Source organism: Pholcus phalangioides, unplaced genomic scaffold (assembly GCF_987345545.1).
Source record: "Pholcus phalangioides strain wild (caught in Gottingen) unplaced genomic scaffold, Ppha-v1.0 ptg000008l_1, whole genome shotgun sequence".
Classification (NCBI taxonomy): Eukaryota; Metazoa; Arthropoda; class Arachnida; order Araneae; family Pholcidae; genus Pholcus; species Pholcus phalangioides.
In genome coordinates this window covers 11330361-11347398 of record NW_028301601.1, presented here as the reverse complement: position 1 = coordinate 11347398, position 17038 = coordinate 11330361, and the positions used below count along the sequence as shown (strand labels likewise).

The 17038-nt window shown below is 34.9% G+C and overlaps 2 protein-coding genes across 2 annotated transcripts in view; one reads left to right on the top strand and one right to left on the bottom strand.

The window, feature by feature from the left end:
- Positions 1 to 289: 289 nt before the first annotated feature.
- Positions 290 to 12850, bottom strand: Naa60 (N-alpha-acetyltransferase 60). Its single transcript, XM_089234167.1, has 6 exons — positions 12807 to 12850; positions 9827 to 9980; positions 9361 to 9490; positions 4023 to 4119; positions 3694 to 3931; positions 290 to 550 (listed from the first exon to the last, which is right to left on the bottom strand). The coding sequence occupies exons 2-6, from the start codon at positions 9934 to 9936 to the stop codon at positions 424 to 426; spliced, it is 702 nt and encodes a 233-aa protein (XP_089090293.1). The 5' UTR covers positions 9937 to 9980; positions 12807 to 12850; the 3' UTR covers positions 290 to 423.
- A 213-nt stretch (positions 12851 to 13063) lies between these two features.
- The window catches only part of LOC149083680 (uncharacterized), a 46040-nt gene continuing 42065 nt past the window's right edge, over positions 13064 to 17038 (top strand). The window contains exon 1 of the mRNA XM_089234165.1: positions 13064 to 13349. Within this exon, the coding sequence (XP_089090291.1) occupies positions 13227 to 13349 (123 nt within the window). The 5' untranslated portion in view covers positions 13064 to 13226. The remainder of the gene's footprint in view (positions 13350 to 17038) is intronic.

The following is a 17038-nucleotide window of genomic DNA, read 5'->3' as shown; positions in this document are numbered from 1 at the left end:
AAGAAATGCACATTTCAATCCATCAAAAATGCTATAACTGAAATTTTTTAGCGAAAGAAAAACCAAGAGATATCTTTACTCTTTAATCAGTCATCAAAGAATACAAAAAATATATATATAATGTAGTGATATATAATATAATGGCGAAAAATTGCAGTCACTTCAGGAGGAAAACAATGCAAAGCACTGGACTTATGGGAAATGAGCATTTCTCAACCTTTTTCTTCTAGACTATGAAGGATGCTTCGCTACTCCACAGATTAAAAACAAACATTTCTATGAGCAAATAAGCAGATAAACGTATGTTATATAGCTTGTGAATACCTAAGATATACAAACAAATAACCAATGCAATAATTTTCACCATTTTTTTTTCGTTAAACTATTCTTACATATGCTATAGAATAGTGGCACGTGAACCTATCAACAGGCCCGCCAGGTTCCAGACCAGAGTTTCATAGTGAGGCACTGCATCAGACGGTACATCTTCTTTGGCAAGAAACACAGGTGAAGGCGCATGACAAAGCGTCCACATTGTCTGATATAATCTGTGCGGATGCGAGTTAACCAAACAACAAAAAGCTTACAGGACAGATATAACGAGAGAGAAAAATAAAGAAACCGCAGAATACACACAACAAAAAATGAAATCTCAAATTAGATTCTACAGACAAATGTACCTGACATTTTTCTCAAACATACAGGGTGCATAGCTAACAGCACATACACCACAAATTACTGGCAAACCACTGATCTTAGAGGTATACTTCCAATTAGAAAAAATATTCAAATAATGTGTAGAATTCAGATAAGTCATTCATATTACAAGGGGTTGAATAGTTATTAAATTACAAAAAATTAACTTCACATATACATGCCATGTTCTCTAACTTCCAATCAGGAAGTTGTTGATCTGTCTCTCTTAGGGTCAACAAAATAAAAAATGAAAAAAATCAGCATTTCTAAGTTCAATATTTGCTGAGATATTTGAATTCAAATAATTGGAGGAAAGTTGGGGGGGGGGGGGAACAGCTTCAAACAGATAAACTGTTTTACCCAAATTTAGCACTCTTTCGTCCCAACTTTACTCCATTTTTTAATTCTCAGAGAATATTGCACTTAAAAACATTTTTTTTTTGTGGGCATCAGGAGAGACAGGGCTACAACTTTCTAATTAGAAATTAAAGGACTGGGTGTCCGTATAAAAAGTTTTTTTTAAATTTTAATAAATATACAACCCCTTGCAATATGAATGATGTAACCAAGGTCTATACATCACGCTTGCATACTTTTTCTAGTTGGCAGTATGCCTCTAGGATCAATGGTTCACCAGTAATTTGTGATGTGTGCTGTTAGCTATGTGCCCTGTATTCAAGTATGTAGCAGGACTTGACAGATCGATAAATAATTTTGGTGTACCAGCAAAATTTCTTAGGAACCAAGCTTTTTTTTTTTTCTTTTGTTTATGAAAGCAGTTGAAAAAATATTTTCCCGGATTTGAGAACCTCTTTCCATTTTGCTTGACACAGTCACATAGATTCTGAGAAAATCCGACTGCAATTAAGTAATCACCAGGACTTGACAAATCAAAAAACAATAAAAAACTAGATGCCAGCCAAATTTTCTCAGCAGTTAAATATAGTTTTTTCTTAGAAGAGAAAAATGGTTCTAAATAATCATCATTTTTTCATGACTTTGGAAGTTAGTAGACATGCTGACATAAATTTTGGAAAAAATATTTGTCTTCAGACTCAAATTTAGTGACCACACAGAAAATAGTTAAGTTTCCATAAGCGTGGTCAGTGCCGACCTGGTGACTTTTTTGCATCAAAATTGGCACTTCTGATCACCTACCAGTCTTTGCTGGTTTTGGCAACCCTTTATATATATTTCTATCCTCTTATTATTTTTTTTTTTCACATTAACTAACTGCATATTTCATTAATTCAGCTTTTTCATTTCCCATATTTCCCACACCTTTCGATTGAATCACAAGTGAAAAATATCCCACTTTACAGCTCAAAACATGTTTTACTCATTTCTTTTAGCCCTTTATGTATTGATGCTACTTTAAAGTAAGTTACCAGGTTAGATAATTTTTTATGTACTAAATGATACATCTTCAATCAGAACTGAAATGCCAGAACAAATAATTTACATAATTATTTATTATCATTTTTCTTTATAATCATCTACTTTTCATAATCTGAAAGATAAAAGAGTTAAAATTGTTTCCTTAGTTTTCCTGTCTGCTCCACAGTGATTTGAAGGTCATGACCTCAAAATATAGAGTAGGATAAACATTAAGTAGCACTAAAAAGTCTTTTGACAAATGCAATAATGTTTGCAGCACAAACTCATTTTCATGCACTGCCCTGACCTTGATACATGTAAAGCAGAAGGAAGATATTTATCGACACCTGTAGCTGAAATTTGTTTGTTTGGGATTAGTGAGCTTTTATTGTATAATTTTTGATTTCTGAACGAATTGATTATTGTTTTGACAAATATAATTTCATTAAATATGGAAGTAATTAATTCTTATTTAACATGAATTTGTAGTAGGATTATGCAGAACACAATGAAAACTCTAAAACACAGATTTTTTTCGGGAAAGCATAATTAAGGCTTTAAGTATAGAGTGAAGTCCATCTCAAGTGGCAAGTGATTTTGGTATTTCAAGACAGTTCATACATTTGTGGAACCATGTTTAATAATTTCGGGGAAAGTGTAATTTTCTTTTAATATGATCAAGGAAGACAACAGATAAAAGATAAATAGAACAATTAAAATGCATGCAAACAGAGAACCTCAAAATGTCTACTAGGCAAAAACCTGATGAATTTAATTCAAAACACGGACTGATTGCAAGTGCGTCACTTGTAAAACGTTGGCTGAACATTATGGGCTTGTTTGGTTGTGTTCCAATTGGAAAAAAATGTTCTTATTTAATTACAGAAGGGCAAGGGAGAGGTAGAATTACGCTAATGTTCCCCCATTGACAAGAGACAATCCACAGTATAAATAGGTGATATATAATACACAAATGAGCTATTACAGGTTCTTATAGGTAGTAATAGGTAGATGAATCTGAGCCAGATATTATTTAAATTCTATGGGTTTTTTTTTGCAATTGTGTGAAAAAAGCATTAAAAAAATACCCACTGGCCGAGACAAACTCATTGGGTGTATGCTAAAACATGGCAAGTAGTTATACAATCCAAAGGTTTTCCAATAAAGAGATGGCTCATTCTACATTATTAAAATGCTCATGGCATGATGAATTTGACTATTTAGTAGTTGTTTGTGTCCAAAGACGTTTGACCCACCATACAAGTGATTTTTTTTTTGATTTTACAAAGTAACAATGAGCAATTTTTTATTAGGTTATATACCACCGTTTCCAGAATTAACTGACTTCGATAGAGTCATAATAGTTTGTAATGAGATTCAGTGTCTGTATTTCATAGGATATATTTCATTAAAAAATTCAAATAATAAATTTGTAGAAAAATCAATTGTGGTAAAAAGACTTTTGAGTGCTACTGTAAGTAAGTGAAATAAAAAGTTGATCCATACATTTTATAATTTCTTTTAAACCCAGGAAATCTGTGTATTATGTGTGGAATAAATTGGGTTAAACATGCAATGTTCACAACAACCTTGAACAAAATATTTATCATAAAAGGATATAATACTGTCCAAGGAGGGTGACCTCCATTGATGTATAGAACGTATGAATACCCGTCTTTGGCTATACCGTGAACCGAATAATACAATGGCAGGTACGAATGAAGAGCAAAGCTTCGCCTCTCATAGAAGTGTATAGCTGTAGTATTGGATGTCAGCACATGCAAGTAGATAGCTTTGCAGTTGTTCGTTTCTGGGCTGTTTGTCAGATGATTAACCAAGCTATTCAACAGCAGGGTAGCTGTAACAAAGTAGTTATTTTTACGTTTGAATGCAAGAAAATAAATTCAAGTATTAAAATAAATGAATGTGGCATTAAAATGAATACTGACCTATGCCGTTCCTTCTGTACTCCTGAACAACCCCCAGGGTCAATATATAGGCCACTTTAGTTTTTTTTGAAAAATGCGAGGACAGAAGACCCTGGTCCTGCAATAAAACATTTATATGAGTTTAAATTGGTTTTGAAAGAAAGTTTGCAAGTGAAATTCAAAATGTAATTCAACTGTAAAAAGAATGCATGGCATAGATATCTTATAAATACGCAAGTGGAACAAAGATTAAGTGAAGAAGATAATTCAGTTAAACAGTTCAACTGAAACTCAATAATATCATGGGTAATACATTTCATACCTTTCGGACGGTTATGTTATGTTCCAAGCTTCTTTGAATGCTTCAAAGAAGCTTGAAACATGGCATAACAGCCCCTTCCCAAAAAGTATGAAATTTATTATAAACTATGGCTGTGAAAGCCAATCTTATCTTTTCAATATCATGGGTGTTTCAGGAAGGCATGGTCCACCACTAATTTACATGTTAACCCAGCATAACAACAGCTGTTTAAATCAACCAACTGACAATCTACAGATCTGACAAAAAAAAAAAAAAACTACTTGAAATGGGTTCAAGGAGTTGTTTTAAGAAACTATAAGCGACACAGTGCTCCCTATATGTTTAACATGCATCCGGTGCAAGCAAAACTGCTAAATACATTCAAGGGTGGATATGATAGATTGCCTTATAGCACACAGATGAAACAAATCGACGCTGTGGTGGTCGGCTGAAGTTGATTTTCTGTGGTTTCCACTTTGAGGTGCGAATGAAAGCTGGTCTCTCCATTAAAAAGTCTTGCTGCAGAGAGCAACAGGCCTGCAACGATAAAATCTTCAAACATTACACTTCACTCATAGTTGGAAAAATATGTGGCAGATGACCGCACTATAACAAGCATTACACAGAAACAAGCTTCACAACACGGACACGTACATCCCCACATGTACTAATTCATTAGAAATTCCGCAGAGTAATATGGACGAGGTACATGTGAGGTTTAGTAGATGAAACAGATCGGCACAGATGAAAAAAATTAGGAGGAGCATTGATTCTGAGTGATGAAAATCATTGTAAGGTTGCCCCATTCTGCAATGCTTTCTCATCACTTCCCTCCAATAGAGTGATAGCTTTTCATGCTTTAGTGGCACAACGTAAGACAAATAAACACGGTGAAAACATGAAACTCATTACAGAATATAAAATTTGCCTTTACTCGCGTGAATTCTCTGTTGATTGGTCCTGAAGTTGGTTGTTGATGACATCGTGGATCCAGAACTGCCCTTACTACACATGGGAACCAATGTGAGAATAACCACTGACCTCTTTATAGGACATATTTAACAAATTCCTTATATTTTTCAGATTAAAACGTCCTGGTATTAGTCACTTATTATTTGCTCAAAATTTTCATGCTCTGCTATCTGCCTGGATCATGACCTTTCCATCGTATTTATTTTCAATTAGGCCCAAATGTTGCAGCAAAACACTCTTAGCCTGGGATTACACTATAAAAGTTTGATAAAAGATATTTTACAAAACTTTTGTGTAATCCTGGCATTATAATGGTGACCAATGCATCAATTGATAACAGAATATTTTCCAGTCTGATGTTTGTGTTCTCTCACACGTGCACATAAATTTGTCATAAGACCCAGAGCTGCCCTTAGGAGTATGCGATAGGTGCGGTTGCACTGGGCTCCACACTTACAGTAATAGAAGTGAAAAAAATACAAAAACAATTTTTTTTCAAGGAGTCTGAGTTACAGCTGATTTGATTCTGGAATTTCCATCAATTCTGGAATAATTTCTCTCATCAATTCTGAATTTTCATGAATTCTGGGAGATTTTTTCACTGAAGTTTCTGAATTTTCATCTGAATTCTAAGATTTTTTTCCCCATTACATATGCATTTTTGGGATTTTTTTCTCATTAATTCTGAATTTTCAACGATTCTGAAATTATTTTACTCATTAAGTCGTTGACTTTCATCAATTCCAGGATTTTTTTCTCTCATTAATTCTGAGATTTTTCATCAATACTGGGTTTTTCTCTCTCATTAACCATTTAAAGGCCGAACTATGAACAGTCACTTATTGTTTTGAAATTTGGAATTTGAGGCCCTTTGCATGCCTATACATTGATCAACTTGGAAGGAAATTTGAAGAAAACATTTTTTTTCTTTGTTTTTTACGATGTTCCATAAATGGAACATTGGCACTTGGGGGAGAGATGAAAGCGGAGACTGGTATCAACTATATTCTCACAATTATTTGTTTCTGGAGTACAATTATCACACGAAAATTTATATTTTCTACCACAAATTCAAATTCGTAACATATATTGGTTTTTTTAACATAAAAATGAATGCAGAAAATTCAATTTTTTTTATAATGTCTGTGATAAAAGGCAAACATATATTTGATGGACCTAATTGTCTCATTGGTAGCATTTATACATAGTGTTTTTTTTTGGCAAACCACACATCGTCCTTGCGTCGCAGACACAATATAATGGCCATCAAATGATCCAACGTCTTTTTTGCAGTTGACAACATGGACCTGGGTAAATAAACCCCTCCTTTGTTCGTAGAAGGTCCATTGTCATTTTTCTTTGGAATTCCAAATGCGAAATAAGATCCGCTTCTCGCAACTGTGAATGAATTATCCAATGTGCTATAATGGTCATATGGCAAATCTTTTCCAATGAAATCCAGAGCCAAGGTTTTGATCAGATTATAGAAAGAATTTTTTTTTTAATCCCACGCAATAGTTTTTTTTTTGGATTGCTCAAAACTATCACCTTTTTTTGAAACTTGAGTGTTGCACATACATTTTGCTCCTTTTTTCTGTCCTACATCTTTTGAAGAACACGTTTCGGGAGTTTTCCAACACCTCATCCTCGTTGTTGCAAAATTATCTAGCATTTCACATACATCAGTTGGCACTGTTGATAGTAGATCATTTTCAACAATATCATCAGTTATGTTCCCATTTTCATTAGCACCTAACTGGTATATACTTACATATTCTAATTCAGAATCTGAGATTTTCTAAATATCTTTACAGCTTCTTCTAATGCGAGATATCTTTTTGATATGGTTACACTCAGCTGAACACAACAAGACTATCTAAGATTGTTGAACTCGGTTTTAATAGTCTGTGGTTCACAAAAACATGTATTTCTAAGAATGCAAGAATAAAAATGTACTCACCCAACATATAAAATCCACCCCCAGAAAGCACATTCCTCTGTGTCATATTACCCAGAATTAGCCCCTATACAGATGTCGAATGATGACAACACCCTGGGGTTTGAACGGGAAAAATCGAAGCAGCGCACTGCACATTAGATATCTATAGAATCCCGCTCTCTTGAAAGGCCAATGTTCCATAAATGGAACATGCATTTTTGAACGTGCGTAGCTCTTTAATGTTTAACAGTACAAAAAACTAATTGATTTAATTAGATTGATATATTAAGTGGTAGAAACACACAAAATAATTTTTAATTTATCTCAAAATTGAAATTTTGGCAAATTTTAATCGAAATGGGGAAAAAAATGCCCCAAAAATGTCAAATTTCAAAATTCTGTCAAAAATGTTTATATCAACCTGAAGCTTACGAATTTATTTCAAAAAATACTTCGAACTCTCGTCTATAGATGCTAAAAAACTGGAAATATTTGAATCAATTTTTATCTGATATTTTTGTAAATAAAAACTATGTTCCATTTACAGAACATTGGCCTTTAAATGGTTAATATTGAATTTTCATGAATTCTGGGATTTTCTGAACTTTCATTGGCGAGTTGGTACTTTTCAGCATTCCTGCATACTCTGTGATAATGCATGAATCTTTGGATGTCAATTTCCCTAACAAAATATATAAAATCGGGGCTAAAAAGCCCTGAAATTATTTTAGCATCGAGCCTTGCATCTGATAAGGCCATACAGATTGCAACGTCCCTTATGGGAGTTGCTTGCCCGGTTCGAAATATCCAGTAATAAGATGGCAAACGGCAAGTGGAAAATGATTGCAAATAAACCTTCGCATGAAATATTATTTATTAAATTCAATATAAAGTTAGTCAATTTTAACAATAGATTAGTACAACATGGAGCCCTCTATTTAACATTAACAGAAAGATACTGGCTCACCAATTGATGATCATCAACAGTCAAACTTTTATGCTGATCGGATATCCGATGTTGTTAGTCACTTCGACGTAGCTTTTCCCCATAAGTATCAGTGAAGGTCTCTCGGTTGAGGGCCGGACCACCTTGATCAGTTACAGGGGGCCTCTCGGTTGAGGGCCAGACCACCTTGATCAGCAATGAAGAATTTTGACTGTGAAGATTAATTAATTTTTTCGATTCCGGACCTGCCGGGAAACGGATTCAAACACTGTAAATCATTGCATTTTAACTAATTATCAGCTTAGCTTCCCAGCCTAAGGCCAATGGATACGGTAGCAAGACGGTGAACCGTCCTACTAGAGGGCTTCAGTTGAAAAGAACAAACAAAGGATGAACACGGAGTGAGAGAGCATTGTTACAACGTACGGCCGGTATTTAAGGAAAAACTTCCGACCGCACGTGTCTAAGCAAGCTAATCGGCTTCAAGGTTGCCTCATTTGCATGTGATCGCAGGCGGACATCACGATCGGCCTTGATCATCGCCATACGATCACCGGTGCCGATGAGTAGTAACATTATTTATGACGCAAAAAACAGATCACGTGACGGCGACTACGGACTTTTACGCTGGGGGATCATCGGCACGTTACAAGATAGTCAGTAAAAATTGATGCAATTTCAAAAATGGCAAATCCAGACCTTCTCACTACTTGTTGTTTCTTTCACTTCACCAACGTTTTGTAGAAAAAATATTCAGCTCATTAGTATTGTGTCCAGTAAAATAAATAAAAATTTACAAATTTGCATTGACTAGAATCGGTTGGAAAAAAAAAAAGTTGCAATAATTTCTATATAAAGCTAATTTCAACCAGCTATTCTTTTATGCCATCTCTTATATTTGAACATAGATCTGCAAACTAGTCGTATGTGAGCGTGTGTCGATCATTATATCATGTAGTTCAGCTGATAGATAGCTGAAAATAAGGTAAACCTATATAAATTATAAAATCCACGAATAGTTGCACCTTCATAACTTAAAAATTAAGGTGCCGAGAGGCAATTATTTCATATCACCAATAAAATTTTGAAGCTGTTTTACTCACTTTGATGGGATCAAACATGTTACATGTAGAGTAGTATTTTGCTATAGCAAGGTTCGATTTTATATGCACGCAATAATCCGTTAGGAACTTTTACTCACTTCTTTATTGCATTTGGACTGAGATTTTATTTCTGCGACTACGAGACCTATGATGCGAACCCTATATACAGCAGCTAGCGAAAAAAATTTGTTGCTTGAGGTGATATCTTTGTACCAACTGTCAGGATATCTGCAAAAGTAAATTTTCAAATGAAACTAAAAACGAAATCAAATAAATGTGAATAAACAAACATAAAATTTATTTTGATTTTTTTTTTTTTTACACATATGTTCTTTTAATATATTATACTTATGTTGTAACATCAGCATATGAAAAAAAAATCATGATTTTTAAAATTAAAATTAACTGACTGCTCATAAATTAAAACAAATCATTAAGAATGTCATGCCGATATCGATACCCTTTTTTTTTTTTAAATAACTTTTACGGGCCAAACTTGGCCCGCAAAAAGAAAGTCGTGCACTCCATTTTCTGAAGGGTAGAAGAAAAAGTTTTTGAGTTTACTTGATAGGAAACCATTCTGTACAGAGTTTTTTGACTTCTAAGACATCATCTGGTCCGAGGAACCTGAGTTGAACACTGCTGTCATTGCAGAGAGGCACCTGCTTGCTCATTAGCTATCCCATCCTTCATCAGTCTTTCAATAAAAAGAGAGCTACTGCAAAGATAAAAATAGACACAGAAACATAAGATACAGTCTGTCCCAATTTTTCCATCCAGAGATGACTTTAAAAACTTACTTCCATTTCAAAATGCTTTCAAATGACATGTGGTTATTTAACTGATGTGCACAACCCCAAAGCCGGATGTTTGGCATCATTTTGCAACAAGCCCTCAACTGACTGGAAATGTTCAGCAGTAAAAATTCCCATAATAGTGTTTGCAACCTTAGATTGTGGTGTCCACATGCTGACTACTATTTACGTAACAGTACATGCACCTCATACACATTCTCTGTGAAATTTCTAACGAATTGGTTGCAAGCACAAATGTGTTGCGTGTGTATGCATGACCATAACATGTTTATGTTGTCTGAGTTATATCTGTTTATGGAAGAATAGATAAACTTTGCCTAATAAAACTCAGAAAAATTCACCTACGGAAAAGGCAAATAAACGAAATTACAAAAACTCCTTACGCATTTCGACACGCTATATACAATGCCAACAAGTGCTTTGAGATGTTTTTCACCACTGCCATGCACCGATCTCCTATCACTATGTAGATAGGTTCAAACCCTGTTGGCAGCTTAGTGATGGTCAACTGAAGTTGGTATTCTGCAATTTTCCAACTTTGAGGCACAAGTGTTAGTTGGTCTTCCATTTGAAAAAAGTCTCTCTGCAGAGAGCAGGCAGAACTTCAACATCATGATTTTTACACACCATGAAAATTCAAGCATTCACCATCTTTACTTCAAAACATGAAAGACGTGGCAGCACCAGCTTAACAAGAAACAGACATAACTGAAAAATTCACCAATGGAGAAGGCAAATAAAGGGAATTACAAAAACTCCTTATGCATTTCAACAAGCTATGGGTGTCGTCTTCAGAGAATAAATTATCTCGCTGACCAAGGATCCCGCTTGGATGGAATACCAAACCTTAACTCTTGGTTGCTAAGTGGAACAAAAAATACATGTCTGCTCATGTCAAAATGAAGCTGAACGCCTGCATATAAGTCTTATCTACCATCCTGATTGGCTGCTTGTGAAATGGAACTATCTGATTAGTCTATTTGAATTTTCTTATAATTCCTGCTTGTAATGAACTTTAGCCATGGCATTACGATTGGGAGTGTTTATTGTCGTTTACCAATATACAGGTATATATATTTTGAAGGCCTGAATATATGAAGGGCCTACCTTCGTAGAAGTCTAAATCAGTTGTGTACTTTACTTTATGGGAAACTACTACTTTCTGAAATTTAAATCTATGGCTTTCTTGCCAGTAGTGAGCAGCAATGGTCGATTTTTCACATTCTTGATGTTTAACACAACGAGCATGCTCATTTAATCTAATTTTTATGGGTCTCCTTGTCTGTCCTATATAACCCAGAGGACAATCACCGTATGGAATGTAATAAATGCCCCATTGTTTATTCTGCAGTATAGCATCTTTGGGGGGTTTGAAACTAAAGTTTTTAGTTGGCACATCTATGGTAAATAGGTTAAACTTTTGAGAATCAGTTTTAACTACACTTTCTTTAAGTGGTCTCCCTATGGTATTTTCCAAAGTAAGTTCCTCTTGTAGGTTTCATGAATTTTCTACTAATTTGTCAATGATGTTGGTGTGGAACCCTGTCTTTAGCAATCACTTTGATGGTTTCTAGTTCACAGTCTAGTGTGTTCCAATCTGAGCGGATGTGCAAAATGCTGAGAGTTTCTGTTACATGGGATAACATGATCTAGAGTGAGGTGGTAGCGAGACCAAGAAAGGCTTGCGATATACAGAGGTTTGGAAACGTGATTTCCGTTTAGTCACTAATACATCCACGAAAGAAAGTTCATTGTTTGTTTTGAAATCAGCTGTGAACTGAACATGAGGGTCTATGTCATTCATAACGAGTCCATGCAACACTGTCATAACTAAGCATGTTTGGTTTTCTTTTAAGACATTACTTTTATGTACCTTACAGTTTGAGCTTTTGCACTATTTCCTTGAATAGGAATTCTGTCGGGGCGGAAGAGGAGAAGAAGAGAATATCATTACAGGCAGGTTTATCATTATAGATAGTATCATTATACGCGGGTTTCACTGAATATTAGGGCTCTCAAACCTCTATGTCCCAAGGACCCGTGCCAATAAGACGAAGGTCAGGGATGGTAAAACAATTTACGACCTTCACTGACACCTTTACAGAATAATATTCAGCATATAATAATGGCAACATAACATTTTGTTCTACAATGTTGATTGTCTTCATATTGAAGGTCACGGATTCCTTAAACTTCACCGAGTCCATGGACCTCTGGTTAAGAACCACTGGTACATATGAAGTCAATACAAGCACCTTGTCCAAAATCTTGCCATTTTTTTAACTATTGTAAACTCTTCCATATCTTGGCAATACTAGCGAATTGATAGATCGCCAATTATGGAAAAAGAGTGGGCGGTACCATTCCTCCTAATCAAGCCTTAATTCACTGAGTAATCACTACCTAGAAAAAACCCTTATCAATCGAGAATTACGAAATTTTAAGCCACAACATAATATAGATACTCGACCCCGTGATTTATTTCTCCTCACAAAAGGACCTAATTACTAATAACATACCACTGAGCTCACTTATCTTAGCTGTCACAAATGTAAACAAACCACAAACATATAACGGCGCCAATAAACAAAATGAATTTATTTATTATATGCATAAAATTAAACCTAAACACAAATTTTAAAAATCAGCGATCATTGCCATTTACAGTTTTCACAATTAATTAATTTATTAATCAGAAGTAATTTAATTTGTGCGTAATAAATACATACCTGGAAAGCTCCCTATAAAATTTATCAGCTATAAAGTCGTACACAAGAATTGATGATATCTCCTGTTGCCACTTCCACTGACATAAATAAATGTAATTTAATATATAATTCGCGAATGTTTTCGAAAAAAACAACATGGAATTAATAATTAAATCTTAGATGTAAATGAATAAAATGGCAATTTCTATTTTTTTCAATAAATTGTTAATTAAATATATATCACTGAAGAAAAAAAGTATAATCGTGATGTTCAAGCCGTCTCGATAAATGATTCAGTTTCAGTTGTCATTTTTCCACACATGTTGTTGTGGATATTCTTTAGTAAATTTACCGTTTCTCGAAGGTTTCATTCATTTATGTAATGTAAATGTAAATTTGTAAAATGATTTGTTAAATAAATATATATTTACTAATGAGATCATGAGCAAGGCTAATGACACTGCTTATGTAAAGAATTTCAAGCGAAGAATCACTAAAAAAGTCGAAGATGTTGTGGAGGATGCTAATTATGTTTCGAAAACGCTTCAAGAACTTTCCTCGAAGGTAATACCATTGTAATTTTAATAAATTTCATTCATTTTCGTGAAACATGTATGTTTAGTTTGCTAAATAATTAACTTTTTGTTTTGGATCATATTGCTGAAACTGACTCATTATGTGACTATTTCTAAGGAGCAATTGCCCGCATGAAGGGAAAAGGGAACAGCTTCGGTATAAGGGACAGGTTGGCGATTTTCGGCGCCAAACATGTCCGACGACCCCATCAAAAGTCGCCGAGGCCGTTAGACACATTACGTGCGCCGAAAAAAAAAAATCACCAGCATAGAAAATAATGGAAACAATATGAAAAATATCATGAAACACAAGAGAAATGAAAACACATAAGATCTGGATTAGAAATATGATTTCTGGGTTAATGAATATGATATGAGGCTGTAGGAAGCTATTGACGCTCAAGCAAGCCTAAACATGATAAAACCAACAACCATAATTATAATAATAAAAATAATTATAAATTAAAACCTGGACTCTTTCCGGGAATCCAGGGGCTGTACTATTTCTTCATGCTTATCAGGAATCCGATCCGTATCTGCGCTGATTATGACAATATAAGCATGAAAGGGAAATTTCCGTACTAGTGGCATTCTCCCTCCGAAAACAAGCATTGTATTTCTCCGAATATTCGTATGACGATAAGGATAGGGCAGACCCACTTCTTAAGCATTGAATGATCGTATTTTCTACTCGCAATGACGAGTAGAAAATACGAAAAATTAAAAATTTATTTCCTGAACTTGGAAATTCACATTACTAGATGAAAGAAAACAATGCAATTTCATCGGCTGATTCAATTAGAAATCCAAGTGTAGTATACAGTGAAACCTCGCTACAAGGATAGTCGATATAACGATATAATTCCCTCTACAGCTATATTTTTTCCGCGAGATTTTTTTTCACGGTATATTTCTCGATGATACAATTATATTATCATAAAATTATATATATATGTATAAGATAAATGAGGCAAAGTAATAATCACTCACGTCCATCAAAATAGGCAATGGAGGACAACAACACATTTTTATTCCAATGTGATTTTCGTAGTTTCTTATGAAGTACGGCTTAAAGAACTTCAACAAATTAATTAGAATGCTGAAATGTCCTTCTGAATAATATTTACACGCTGTAAAATATATTTTAATTTTATAGAAATAACTCTTCACACACATATACTCCTTTTCTTTTCCATTCTCCCCATTTAAAAAAATAAAAAAAAAGTATCTAGCCGATAGCCCGCTAACACCTTCCATTTTTGACGTTAAAGAATGTGGAAAGAAAACAACAACAAATGTTCTGCACGTGCATTAAAAATGAATTGCTTTGCCACCGTCGCTGAACAAAAAATTCAGTAAATGTATAGTAGTAGTTGTATATCCCAAGCTTAATTTTGATTGGCCAGTGGTCGATCGGCCAAAGGGAAAAATCGCTTTTCCCTGTGTAGAAAGCGATTTCTTTGATTTTCACGTGACGTGATGTTAAGGAGTGAGCCTAACAATAATTCCTTGGTATCGTTTTTCGGATTATTCTTAACGTCATGCTTATAATTCGGATCGGATGAGAATAAGCATGAGCAGGTAGTACAGCCCTAGATTCTTTCAAATAAACAACGGTCCTGCATGTTGTATAAATAAATATATTCTATGTATTATTAATTAAAACCCGGATTCTCTTTCCGGGAATCCAGGTTCTTTTAAATAAAATAAATAAGAAAAATAAATAAAAAGGATACAGGGGCATCCTGTATGTAGAAAAGAATAAATAATTTGGGAAATATTAAAGGTACAACCTGAGGGAAGCGATATCCAATTATTAATCTGACCCACACACTACATTATATATATACGGAAGGAAGAGAAAATGAACGGAACCGAAGCTGTTCCAAATGAACTAATCTACAACGATTTTTCAAATCATTCAAAACGCCACGGCTATAAGGTGACGTCATTTGGAAGAAAAAGAGAGAGAGAATGAAGACACGTTTGAAACTGGCAGTTGGAAGTTTTAAAAGACGCTCTAGAAACAATAGAAAACAACCACCAGTGCCATCTTGCTTTATTTTTTTAACAAAGAACATTCTAGAACAACGACAACCCAGCAGGCAAAGGCAACGCAGAAGACCACAGTATTCCGGCGCTGGCAACATATTGTCAGAAAAAAGTCGCCAAGTTGGTGTGTCCCTTATACCAAAGCTGTTCCAGGACACTCCAAGTTGGCGAAACTTGGCTATATATCCAGAGTGAAGTTGACCTGTTCTGCCAAACGAAGGTGGGGGATGCTAGATGATCCCAAGTGGAACATTAAACACCCTGCCAACTCTGTCCCGTCTTGAACCGTTTTCAAGTTATTCGGGATATTCAATTATAGAAGACAAATGCATCAAGTCTGATAGGACCAGAATTTGTGAAGTTTCTGCAAGACCTATGTGCAAACTAAGCATATATTAGGAAGGAACAGAAAAAATTCTGTAAGATGACACCATTTTCATCATGAATTCGATGCGATTAAACTGATGCTGTCTGCAAGTTATCAAACCCATTTGCTCACCAATAAGGTGTTAAGCAAGATGACTTGCTCTGATGCATATTTTATATTTCACAATAAGATTTTCATTTTTTTTTTTTTTTTGTATTCTGTGTATATAATATGGCAAGTGTAAGATAACAGATGAGATGGCCTGGGCCCCCCTCCCATTGCTTTTAAAATTTACCTCCATCCTAATATACGTACATTCATTCATCTTAACGAACCCCAGAAACTTTTCTCCAACTCCTGGAAAAATATGTTGTAAAAATTTTTTGTTTGTTCTTTTTTCTTTTCTTTTGACACAAAATAAAGTGTTCCAGATTCTGCCACAAAGCTGGGCTGGAAGAGATCTTGGCAACGGGATAAGTCCAGTGGCAAAGTTCTGGCGTTCATTCACCATTTTCATCCCACCCCAAAAGGTTAAATTTCTCCTGAACTAGATCATCAATGTGGTTCATTATAGGCTATTTCAAAAGCTGGTGCAATGGACAAGTTTTTGGTACATTTGACCGGTTCTGCAAAAGTTATCGGGTTCTAGCTAAAGCTAGAACATTGTTTGCAGAATCTGTGATTAAAAATTTTGTCAACAATTTGATTTTGAACTTTGCTAATCTTTGAACACTTGTAGCTGGCCATTGAATCCAGATGTTTCAATGAAATCGGTGTAAGCTTATAGGAATCCTTTTTTTTTGCTCTTTCTAAATATGTGCTTATTTGGTATGTAGGCCTTTCGAAAACTTCTCAAATTTGGGGTTTTTCAGACTTGATACATTTTTCGCCCATAATCAAATGTGCCCTATAACTCCAAAATGGTTCAGGATAGGGTTGGTGGGGTGTTTCATGTTCCACTTGGGCTCATGTGTCACCCCCTTTTGTTTATCAGACCAAGTCACGTTCACCCTGATAGTAGCTGTATAAGAATAGCTCCCTGTGACATCACTCAAAAGAATTACAAGTTGTGATTTAATCATGTTTCACCATTACTCGCAAAGTGCACAGGGATAGAGGATTGATCCCAAAACTCGAATGGGTGAGACAGAATAGCGGGGGGCTACTTCCTCTAGTGAGTAGACCTATTTTTTGGTTATTGGTTCATAAGGGCAATAGATTCACTTGGAAATAAGAAATAAAATTTGCGTTAGAGTAAG

Excerpts from the sequence above, each read along its gene's own strand:
- Naa60 (XM_089234167.1), bottom strand. The coding sequence starts at position 9,936 with ATGAGCAAGCAGGTGCCTCTCTGCAATGACAGCAGTGTTCAACTCAGG. Across the intron at positions 9,491-9,826 it reads ACAGAATGGTTTCCTATCAA|ATATCCTGACAGTTGGTACA; the intron begins GTAAACTCAAAA and ends TTACTTTTGCAG. Across the intron at positions 4,120-9,360 it reads AGTCCAAATGCAATAAAGAA|GACCAGGGTCTTCTGTCCTC; the intron begins GTGAGTAAAAGT and ends GTTTTATTGCAG.